The sequence below is a fragment of the Lampetra fluviatilis genome, chromosome 48, assembly GCF_964198595.1.
Source record: "Lampetra fluviatilis chromosome 48, kcLamFluv1.1, whole genome shotgun sequence".
Lineage (NCBI taxonomy): Eukaryota > Metazoa > Chordata > Hyperoartia > Petromyzontiformes > Petromyzontidae > Lampetra > Lampetra fluviatilis.
In genome coordinates this window covers 9,252,634-9,264,637 of record NC_136322.1, presented here as the reverse complement: position 1 = coordinate 9,264,637, position 12,004 = coordinate 9,252,634, and the positions used below count along the sequence as shown (strand labels likewise).

The window sequence follows — 12,004 nt, the reverse complement described above, 5'->3', positions numbered from 1 at the left end:
TCTACCCGTACCCGGCCGCACCAGGGTCGCAAACGGGTACGGGTAGCCGGGTACGGGTAGCCAGGTATCGGGTAGGGTACGGGTATCGGGTACCCGGTTGCGACCTCTGGCTCCATCTGAATCGCCCCCCCCCCTCCCGTTCATCACGTAGCACGGTTTCGTAAGTCGTGTACGGCGCCGTATTTAAATGCCCGCACGGTCGGTGTTGTGAAACGTGTTACGGTTCAACGCAACAAAAAGGGTGATGCACCGTTAATACCTCATAAATTAAGAGAAAACGTCGTACATTTGCATGTAATACTGGACTGTAACAAATACCGCACCGTAAATCTAACCTATAAACGTAATTTTTTGGCTGTTTGTATGTCTCTGTGTGTGCGCCTTGTAATAATATTAACTGACAAACTATTGGGTTTACGTTTCAACAGAGTACACAAATACAACAAACTAAGTCCCTGGATGAACACTTGCTATTTGTTTTTGCCCTTGGTTCCATCTAAACTAAGAAAATCACACTTTGTACAATGTACGCTCATCTTGATAACTGAGCCGCGCCAAAGCACGCATCTGCTCATGTGCAACGCCGACTGGCAGTTCCCCCTAGCAACACAAACACAGTTGTTTAGCGACGACGGGAGGTTCTCCCGCGTTAAAGATTTGGTGGTCATATTGTTTACGAGAAAAAATGCCTCCAAAACAAACAAAGAGAGTGGCGGCACTGTGGCGTGCAAAACAAACAATGTAACTTTACCGAAAGAACCAAGAATATAATGCAGGAGCAGTACATACATACAACTTAATAAAAAATACTATCCATAAATTTCATGGGTTAGATCGCGTAAATATCAAAGTGTCGTTAAACCCACCACCGCCAATTAGTAAGTTTGTCACGTAAACAGAACATGCCAATTCGTTACTAGTGTAGTGGGTTCCAGGAGACTTGAGACGTCTTTCGAGGCAACACGGTTTATTTGTAAACTACAACATAACTCCCCTAACTCCCACTCTCTAGGGAGGTAAGCCTCCGGGCTAACGTGCCATCACACTCAGTAATCCTGGCTCTCAGCCCTCCGGCTATCTGTGCCCTAGGGGAGGCTAACTGACCCGACCCAGCCAAGGTACGGGTCCTGACCACTGGTCCGCGCTCGGCACCAGCCCTTACAAGGACGTCGGGCCCCGGGGTCCCAGGGTACTAGCTAGACTGTTCTTCTGTTCTTCGGAACACTCAAGGGTGCCACAGTCGGTTTTTTTACAATCGGGTTTGTCTTTTTATATTAAACCCGATAATCTGAGATTGGGAGAACCGCACTTCTCAACAATGGGCTTCATCCATTCCAAGCTAAGGAACTCACTGGCGCCTAACGATTGTGGAGAAGCTCGTGTTCATCAAGACCAACCTGCCCGCATTCTACGACTATCCCGTGCTCGACGGCTCCAAGTATGATAGCAGCACCGAGGAAGCAGCCTAAGCCTATCAGAGTTTCGTATTCATTAAACCAGGTTTTAATTCCCCGAAATCGGGTTTAATTGTATTAAAGAAAAAACCCGATGCCTGCCGCTGGAAAAATCGGGGTTTTTCCACCCATGGGAACACTGCCCCGAACTTATCCCAGAGGTGTCTCTTTTATACACCTCTCGGGGGCTCTCTGCCCCCGGTACCACCCCCTCTCTGGAACCTTCCAGGGGGCTCTGGAAGAACCCCCCAACCCCTCACCTTGTGTCTGGGACCCTGGCCCCTCAACGGTCCGGCTCTCTCTAACCTTCCCCAGCTCAGTGTGGCACCCCCTATGGGCCTGTGCCCACAACTGTAGGTAAGTATATATACCGACGGTATAAGATGTGCATTTCCGACGCTAAACTAGTTTCATGACTCTCGGACGACACAAAGTATAGAGGGCATTCTTTATTTTGATTAGGGCGCTTCACGCAGATAACTTGGACAGGGATGACACGCAAATAACGACGACGCAAAGACAGCGACGACGTGACAATGTGAAGACAACGGCAACGCGAAGACAGCACCGACATGAAGACAGCGACGGTGTGAAGACAGCGACGGCGTGGAGACGACCCCGATCCCATGGCAGCCCGAACCGTGCTTGTCGCCTCCTTTTATCACTCACTCCGCCCCTGGCCATGCCCCCTTTCTTGAACTCTCTGGCCCATTCCTGAACTTCCATGGCGATTCCCCCATGCGACAACTCGACGTCTTATTTATCAACCCTGTAATTCCCGATCGTGACCGCTAGTCCACGGACTGTCTTTGCACCCGCACTGTCTCCACACACATACTGTCTCCACACACATACTGTCTCCACACACATACGGTCTCCACACACATACTGTCTCCACACATGCACTTTCTCTACACTAGTACAGCACACTGGTGTGTTGGAGAGTAAATCCACAATCACAATCTGAGTACAACGTTTTGCCGCCGCCGACGTCTTCACCGCACTTGTGCGACTCGCAAGCGTCGTGTGTCTAGTTTGTTGTCATTTCCCCGCACCTGCAATTAGCAGAGTTGACTCCACCGTGGCGAAATGTTAACTACCTCTCCTGGTATACAGGTCTTGGGTTCTCTGAGATCCCTGGATAACTAGTGTGTGGTCCTTCGACAATGCTCCTTGGACCTCAGCATGCCATTGGTGTACGTCGACTTCAACCTGTTAGAGGGAATTATTAACACCCACACAGACCCTCTTTGCGAAGCGAGTGATCTAGTTTAACGGCGGCTGATGTGAAGACATTCGATTGCCTGGTCCCTCTGCTGTCCGTCTGTTCTGTAGGGGGCGAACCTGTTTCCAATGACCAGCTGCAAAGCACAACAAACAAAAGTTGGCCCTACTGCAGTGCAGTAGTGTTGTGTGGTTTTCTTCATAGCACACACCACACGCCTTGAGTAATCGCAATAGGTTTCCTCTCATCAGATGTTGTCCCATCCCAGACACTTGTACCTGCTGCTCCAAGACCCTGTCCAACCTATTGATCAGCCTCCTTATGTGCAATGTGTCGGTGGTCTCCTGACCTCCCATGGGTCCCCGAGTTGATGAGTCCTTTTGAAGATTTCCTCCAGGGTTTTCTGCAACACAACCTCGGCTGCCAAATGACAATGGCTTATCAGGAAAAGAGTCACGGCACCAAGTGTAACCGGCCCGCCCTATCCCTCTCCTCCCGTGTTCATTACGAGGGGTCAGGCCGGTTAATGAGTACAAAAAAAACAATTATAGTAGATGAGTTCGGAGGCGATGAGTGGATACTCTGCGTTGTGATCTGCCCTCCTGAGAATTGGATGACTCCACCACCAAGGGACACCATAGGATTGTGTGACTGCAACTCTTTATTTCAAAGTGTTCTTCTGAGGAGCATTCGTGCGTCTGTACGGCATCTACCTGAATCTGAATAGGCGTCCTGTACCCTGAATTAATTACTCTACTGGTGGGCGTGGCCTACTGTGCACCCACGTGACCCTATGGGCTTAATCCATGGTCATTATTATATTCATTCACAATTATACTTGTGGGTCATTTACATTAAGCCCATACCGGCTACACAAGGAAGAGCAATTCCTGATCAAACCAAGGGCATCAAAACCATCATGACTTTATGGGCTACCAAAGATTCGCAAACCTGATGTCCCATTAAGAACCATAGTACAATAGGCTCTGCCAAATAGAAATTAACACAATACGTAAGGAAACAAATACAGCCCAACATCGGTAGGACCTCTTCGTTCATCACAAACTCTGAACATCTCGGAAATATAATTAAACATATTAAGCTTAACTCTAATGATAGCCTCGTAAGTTTTGATGTGACTTCTCTTTTCACGAGGGTTCCGGTAAACGAGTCAATTAAATTACTCGACACTGATAACGAACATAGGTTTAGCCAAATATATCCCAAGACTAGCTGAACACTGTCTAAAGAACATCTATTTCTTGCTAGGAGCAGCAATGGGCTCTCCTTTATCTCCTGTGATAGCGAATTTGTACATGGAAGATTTTGAAACAAAAGCAATAGCTTCAAGTACACTAAAACACTCTGTTTAGTTTAGATGTGGATGACACAAAGGTGGTCTGGCCACGCGGCAAAGATAAACTTAACGAATTTCTAAATCTCAACTCGCAAAACCCATCCATCCAGTACACCATGGAAGTGGAAGCTGACAGAACTCTACCATTTCTGGATATTCTGCTCGGACGGGGTCAAAATGGTCAAATAACACAGCATTTGCCAAAAGAAAACGCACACCGACGCCTATCTGAATGCAGAGTCACACCATCGCCCCACACAAAAATCTGCTCTCATCAAGACGTTCATTCATCGGGATAAGAAAGTATCAGATGGTGATAGTCTGAGAAGTGAAATTAAACATGTTAAGGAAGCGCTGCAAATGAACGGTTACAATGATGCACAAATCAACAGGGCATTGAATGCCACAATCAAATCAAATAACACGAGCATTGAAACTTCCCAAGTAATTAAAACGATCAAAATACCATACATTGCGGGAGTAACTGATAAACTAGCCAGATGTTTGGAAAAACAAAACATTCGAATTAGATTTGGCACGGTACATAAAATACAGAAATTAATATCTGGTACAAAAGAGGTATTACCGAAGCTATCAACAGAAGGTGAGTATCGGATTAACTGCACTTGTGGCAAATGCTATGTTGGGCAATTAGGGCGAATGATCAGCACGAGACTAAAAGAACACGAAATAAATATTAAATACTCCCAAATACAACTGTCAGCAGTAGCAGAACACGCGTGCCAACAAGGACACTCAATTTATTTTTTATCATGTTCTGTGCAAAACTAGCTACTACTGGCCAAGACTAATTAGAGAATCCATCGATATTTAAAGAAATAAAAATAATTTTAACCGTTCGGATAGCTACCGACTTAGTGCTGTGTGGAAGCGAATCATCAAATACATTATTTAAATGCATGCCTATACAGGCCACCATACTTCAATAGGGATTACCGTTGGTACGGCTATTTTAATACACACAATGGACAGGAAGGACAAAATCAATGGGCCAGCATAATGTGCAAGCATAATATACGTTGACTCAAGAGCGCAGAAGTTTCGTCACCACATCTACGCATCTATATAAGGAATGAAAAGGTGGACTTCTCCATAAATATGGCTGTCGCCTGATGAAACTAGTTGTAATTACTGGCAAAATGTTGTACTCAGATTGTAAATGTTGTGGCTTGGCTCTCCAACACACTTGCAAGCTGTTCTAGTGACAAATTGGCATGTTGTTTACGTGACAACCCTTACTAGTTGGCTGTGTCGGGTGGTGGTGGATTTAACGACACGATTACGCAATTAGAAAAATATATCCCGAAACAATAGTGTACATGCCAATGCGTAGATTTGGCTAATAGACGCTTATCAATGGCTAGTATGACATCAATGAATTGGTATGATTATGCAATTAAAGAAATATCCAGAAAGAATAGCGTACATGCCAGTGTGTAGATTTGGCTAATAGATGTTTATCAATGGCCCGTATGACATCAATGCATTAATTACCAAGATTACGTGATGAAAATAAACAAATGACTAAAATACTGCTAAACGACCGTATTCATGCAACTTCAGGGACAGAACAATGCTTCTCCACGACCAGTTAATCAGTAACACACCATCTTGGAATGGCAACCTTATGCGAAACCAAAACCCCGCGGAACAATCTTATTTGTACCGATATGTGCATTGTGTGTGTGTGTGTGTTGGAGGGCAGTCACCAAGAGGTCCAATAATTATAGCGGGTAGTATGGTTTGACTATGTTCACGTACGATCTCTGCTATTGGTGGTTCTGGGGTCCAGAGGCAGTGATCGGCTTGATAGCGGTCTTTCCTTGAAACGAAAACACCTCAGGTCCCCAGCAGGATGCGCTGGGTTGGTGGGTGTATGTCGGCACACGGCATGTGATTTTACTCGACTGCATCCAGCCAGGCTCTGCGTCCACCGCTGCAGTGGTTGTCGAGTCGGCATGCTGCTCACGCTGACTGCGGTGCCCGTGCTAGCAGAGATCGATGGGTCTGGCTCCGTCTACAGTCATGTGCGCGATGGTCACGTCGCCAGATATCGCTTGCAGCTCGTCCGCCGGCGGCAGTGCGTCACCCCCCTTGGCACCAGACACGGTTGACCCTTGCAGAGTGAGGAACGGCTGGGAGAGACAGTGCCCGTCATGTCTTCCCCCCTCTTTCCGAGAGTCATCCAGCAGTTGTCTGTACGTCTCGTTCTCTGCTCAGTGGACACGCTCCAGATCAGGTTATATCGTTCCGTGTCAGTCTCTGGTTCGACCCTCACTATCCTTCGCCTGTGGGTTGACTAAGTACTGGGCACACTCACGAGTAGTGGTGGCCTTAGGTCTTCCTTCAAAGATGTTGACTTTGATCGGAGCACGATAGGAATGATTCTCACACTATGGTCGTGTGTGTAGGCTGTAGAAAGTCTTGTTCACAGTTCTCTCCCACACGTCTTGTATCGCAATGCTGTGAGTGCAAGCCTTTGCTTGGAAGTGGCTCACCCAATGACACGTATGAAAATAAGATTAAAAGAAAAACTCCCTGTGATGCATGGAGTCTACCGGTCTAGAGCTCAATATTATTGCCAGTCACGAGGACAAGTCCCGGAGCCTACCTCTGGCAGAACAGACTTCTGTGGTTTAGCGTTTCGCTTATATCCTACATTTTTCATCTCCGGCTCTGTCTTCTCACAAAGCACCAGAATTATTTTGATTCCGCTCCTTGGCTCGTCATTGGTCAGGACACCTTTTGATTTTGCTATCACAAAGCAGCAGCTGTGGGCCTTTGAAGTCTAGACCTTGTGTCCGGGTGTGCGTCACCACCGCCATGTTATCCGTTCACGTTTTGAGCAGCGTTTGCTGCACTCCCTGTCACGATTGGAACTTATGCATTTAGAATCAACATCACCAGGCGTTTAGAGAGTAACTGGCTGCTGCTATAAGTGTCCACGTGATGGTAGGCGGCTTCGTTGAGGTATCATTTGTGATGGCCAAGTCACTTCTAAAAAATTAACCCGTAAAAACAAAGTTTTTCACTATAAATCCTTTATATGCGTGGCATCGGTTTTATTTTATTATTCATTTCTGTTTTTCTTGAGTAAGAGTTTAATTTTTATCACATTGGTATTTTAAATTAAATATGAAAAAAAAAATTCCCTAAAAAGTGGAAAATTTTGGAAAAAAATATTCACGAAAATAAATTGTCACGCACAACGAGTCTGTGTGCTCGATTGGATCACGGGAAGTGGGTTAAAAAATGACCGAAAGATTTGCACGGTCGTAAGCGCGCAAGCAAGTGAACTTAATATAAAGGATTTAAAAAGAGCTACGTGGCTCAGTGGTGGGCCTTACCTGGTAAAATAAAACAAAGAGTCTACGTAGTTTTCACTTCACGTGTATCTGTTCTCAGAGCAAAAAATATTGCCTCCACATTGCGTGCCATAACAGTCGTGCAGACACGCTCGTGCTTTCGAATGGCTGATGTAACGCACGGCATTTTTTCTAAATTGATCTTTCTCGATCAGCTTCTCCTCCACCCACACCACCAAATTAACAAAGGTCCCAGTCGACGACTTACTCTCACTCGACATGCTTGCTTGGAGCCTCCTCCTTGACTCTTCCCACGTAGACCTCAACTTCTGTTCCCAAAGCAGAGACTCGGTCTCCCGTGTGCCAACTTAACCCCAGCCGTCTCTGACAACCGGGGCTTTTTTCCTGTTCCTGCTTCACGATCGAAAGAAGAACTGAAGAATCCTCCCCCCCAAGTTCTACTTTCACCCCTGGCCAAGTCTCGCGCTCCTGCTTCATGATCTGTAGGGAGGCAGAAGGATCTTCACCGTTGCATTCCACCTTCACCCCTGGCCACGTCTCGAAGCTGAGGGTCTCTCCGTGTTCTGATTTTAGCGATGCCGAGGGGGTCGCCGAAGGAGTCGCAGAGGGGGTCGCTGCGGGACACTCGCCCCCAAGGCTCGTTACGACCTCCTCAGTGGCAGTCACGCCCTCGTGGAGCCTGGCCCTACCGCGGGCGCGGCGGCGGAGGAGAGGGGGACGGGCCGGCGGCGTTGACTCGCTCGAGCCCGCGCGGGCCTTCCGGCATGCCCGGAGGCTTCTTGCCTCGGAGGAGGCCTTCCCGCGCGTGGGGCACGTGAACGCCCTCCCGCCCGCGTGCGTCTTCTTGTGTACTTTGAGGTTGCCCAAGTGCGTGAACGATCTGTTGCACACGTCGCACGTGTACGGTCTCTCGCCTGTGTGGGTGCGCTTGTGGATGCCCAGGGTGCCCGACTGGGCGAATGACTTGCCACACGTGGTGCACTTGTAGGGCTTCTCGCCCGTGTGGGTCCTCTCATGTTTGACGAGAACCCTCGACTGGGCGAATCGCTTCCCGCACACCGTGCACCCGTAGGGCTTCTCGCCTGTGTGGGTCCTCTTGTGGTTGAGGAGCGCCGTCGACTGGTTGAATGCCTTGCCGCACGTGGCACACTTGTACGGCTTCTCGCCCGTGTGGACCCGACTGTGGATGACGAGGGTGTCCGAGCGCACGAACGCCTTGCCGCACACCGTGCACACATACGGCCTCTCGCCTGCGCGGATCCTCTCTTCCGGCGAGACGTCTCCGGGCAGTGGGACGATCGACTTCCTGCGTCGTACCCGCTTCATGTGCACGCTCTGATGGGAGCAGAAGTCTCCCGAATTCGCAAAAACTTCACCGCACACCCAACACTTGTAGGGCTTCTCGTCGGCGTGGCTCCTCTGGTGGCCGATCAGAGTGGCCGCTTTGTCCGTGCTGTACGGGCAGTGGGGGCACTGGTACAGCACGGACTCAGTCCGGCCCCTGTGCCGCTTCATGTGGTCCTCCAGGGCGGGCAGGCTGATCACCACCCAGTTGCAGATTGGGCAGTAGATCTTGATCTCTCCTCCCTCGTTCATCATTCCCGTCCTAGCACTGGGGCAAAGAGTGAGGCACACGAAGGAAAATGAATCTCCCTCGCCCCACCCCTGTGAAGTATCGCAAACAAGTCGTGAAGCTAGAAACCACGGACACCGGTTGCTAACTGTAGAACAAAGAAAATGGTCGTCGCTGCGTCGCGTGGCACTTTCAGATGCTGCTGCTGCTTCTGGCGGACGTCTGGAACGCTCTTCCTCTCCGGTATGAGGAAGCCACTGGGAGCTACGATGCACTTTTAAATCACCACCTGGATTGACTAACAAATTTTTTTAGAACTGCTGCTTGTTATTGTGTTTAATTTGTTGCCCTTCCCCCGCACCTCCTATTAGCACGGTTGGCTATTGTTCTGTTGTTATTGTTGCTGCCTTGCCCAATCTTGATAAATCGGACTTAAACAATTTCCATTTGGCAACTTGCTTACCTTTTCTTGTGTTTTGCACTTCCTATCGTTTGTTTGTGTGTATCGTGTGTTTGCCGTTGTACATCGCTGACTCCCCATGGCCATACTGAACAACTGTTAAAACGAGCTTCATCCTCCCGTACCGCATCAGCGCCATCTCATCTCCAGCCCGTACCACGCCCGTTTAGCCACCCCTCTATACGGCTAAACAAAAACTGCTTGGGCGTGCAGTGGATGGGCATGCGGGCTACATGACCCAGCCAACGTACAGTGAGGGAAAAAAGTATTTGACCCCATGCTGATTTTGTACGTTTGCCCACTGACAAAGAAATGATCAGTCTATAATTTTAATGGTAGGTGTATTTGAACAGTGAGAGACAGAATAACAACAAAAAAATTCAGAAAAATGAATGTCAAAAATGTTATAAATTGATTTGCATTTTAATGAGGGAAATAAGTATTTGACCCCCTCTCAATCAAAAAGATTTCTGGCTCCCAGTTGTCTTTTATACAGGTAACGAGCTGAGATTAGGAGCACACTCTTAAAGGGAGTGCTCCTGATCTCAGCTTGTTACCTGTATAAAAGACATTTGTTCACAGAAGCAATCAATCAATCAAATTCCAACTTCTCCACCATGGCCAAGACCAAAGAGCTCTCCAAGGATGTCAGGGACAAGATTGTAGACCTACACAAGGCTGGAATGGGCTACAATACCATCGCCAAGCAGCTTGGTGAGGTGACAACAGTTGGTGCGATTATTCGCAAAAGGAAGAAACACAAGAACTGTCAATCTCCCTCGGCCTGGGGCTCCATGCAAGATCTCACCTCGTAGAGTTGCAATGATCATGAGAACGGTGAGGAATCAGCCCAGAACTACACGGAAGGATCTTGTCAATGATCTCAAGGCAGCTGGGACCATAGTCACCAAGAAAACAGTTGGTAACACACTACGCCGTGAAGGACTGAAATCCTGCAGCGCCCGCAAGGTCCCCCTGCTCAAAAAAGCACATATACATGCCCGTCTGAAGTTTGCCAATGAACATCTGAATGATGCAGAGGATAACTGGGTGAAAGTGTTGTGGTCAGATGAGACCAAAATGGAGCTCTTTGGCATCAACTCAACTTGCAGTGTTTGGAGGAGGCGGAATGCTGCCTATGACCCCAAGAACACCATCCCCACCGTCAAACATGGAGGTGAAAACATTATGCTTTGGGGGTGTTTTTCTAAGGGGACAGGACAACTTCACCGCATCAAAGGGACGATGAACCGTCAAATCTTGGGTGAGAACCTCCTTCCCTCAGCCAGGGCATTGAAAATGGGTAGTGGATGGGTATTCCAGCATGACAATGACCCAAAACACACGGCCAAGGCAATAAAGGAGTGGCTCAAGAAGAAGCACATTAAGGTCCTGGAGTGGCCTAGCCAGTCTCCAGACCTTAATCACATAGAAAATCTGTGGAGGGAGCTGAAGGTTCGAGTTGCCAAACGTCAGCCTCGAATCCTTAATGACTTGGAGAAGATCTGCAAAGACGAGTGGGACAAAATCCCTCCTGAGATGTGTGCAAACCTGGTGACCAACTACAAGAAACGTCCCTCATTAAAATGCAAATCAATTTATAACATTTTTGACATGCGTTTTTCTGGATTTGGTTGTTGTTATTCTGTCTCTCACTGTTCAAATAAACCTGGTGGGTTGGAAAGAGACGTGACGTCACGACCCGATATCCCTCTCACCTGATGACGGTCGCTTGCGTTGTGATCGAAACGTCGTGATCTATTATTTTGTCTACCTACGTGATTTTACCGAAAGAACCAAAGAGTATGGATTCCTGCAGTCAAGAAAGCTTCAAATCAAGATTGATAAGGACCCTGTACAGATCTTTCAAGGATTTGTAAGCTCCTCACACTGCGACTCAGCCTACATGTTAAACCCACGATGGATTGTAGGCAGGGCCGGCCTGCAAGTCTAAAATCGGCGCAGAAGTATCTCATGTTCACGATCTCCATCTCATGATCTCCATCTCACGATCTCCCACTCACGATCTCCCACTCACAATCTCCCTCTGACAATCTCCCTCTGACAATCTCCCACTCACAATCTCCCACTCACAATCTCCCACTCACAATCTCCAACTCACAATCTCCCTCTCACAATCTCCCACGATCTCTCTCTCTCTATTACTCACGGTCTCTCGCCCACGGTCTCTCCCCCACGGTCTCTCTCCCACGGTCTCTCCACCACGGCCTCTCCACCACGGTCTCTCCCTCTCTCTCCCACGGCCTCTCCCCACGGTCTCTCCCCCACCGTCACTCTCCCACGGTCTCTCTCCCACGGTCTCTCACCCACGGTCTCTCCACCACGGCCTCTCCACCACGGTCTCTCCCTCTCTCTCCCACGGCCTCTCCCCACGGTCTCTCACCCACGGTCTCTCTCCCCCACGGTCTCTCTCACCCACGGTCTCTCTCACTCACGGCCTCCGCTCCTTCTCCGTCGGCTTCCTTCCGTCGCGTGCGAATGACGTGGGGGGGAGGAAAAGTGGCAGCAAGCAACGCCGGCGTGACGTCACGACCGGTGGGGGTGATGATGTCACGAGCTGTGGAGGA

General features: G+C 48.7%; 1 protein-coding gene across 1 annotated transcript; it reads right to left on the bottom strand.

Annotated features, from left to right (window-relative positions):
* Positions 1 to 7,339: 7,339 nt before the first annotated feature.
* On the bottom strand, positions 7,340 to 11,889 carry LOC144948304 (uncharacterized). Its single transcript, XM_078877737.1, has 2 exons — positions 11,853 to 11,889; positions 7,340 to 8,995 (listed from the first exon to the last, which is right to left on the bottom strand). Exon 2 carries the CDS (start codon positions 8,980 to 8,982, stop codon positions 7,633 to 7,635), a length of 1,350 nt encoding a protein of 449 aa, XP_078733863.1. The 5' UTR covers positions 8,983 to 8,995; positions 11,853 to 11,889; the 3' UTR covers positions 7,340 to 7,632.
* Positions 11,890 to 12,004: the final 115 nt, after the last annotated feature.

Bases quoted from the DNA above. Each gene is read 5' to 3' on its own strand.
- LOC144948304 (XM_078877737.1), bottom strand. From the start codon at position 8,982: ATGATGAACGAGGGAGGAGAGATCAAGATCTACTGCCCAATCTGCAAC.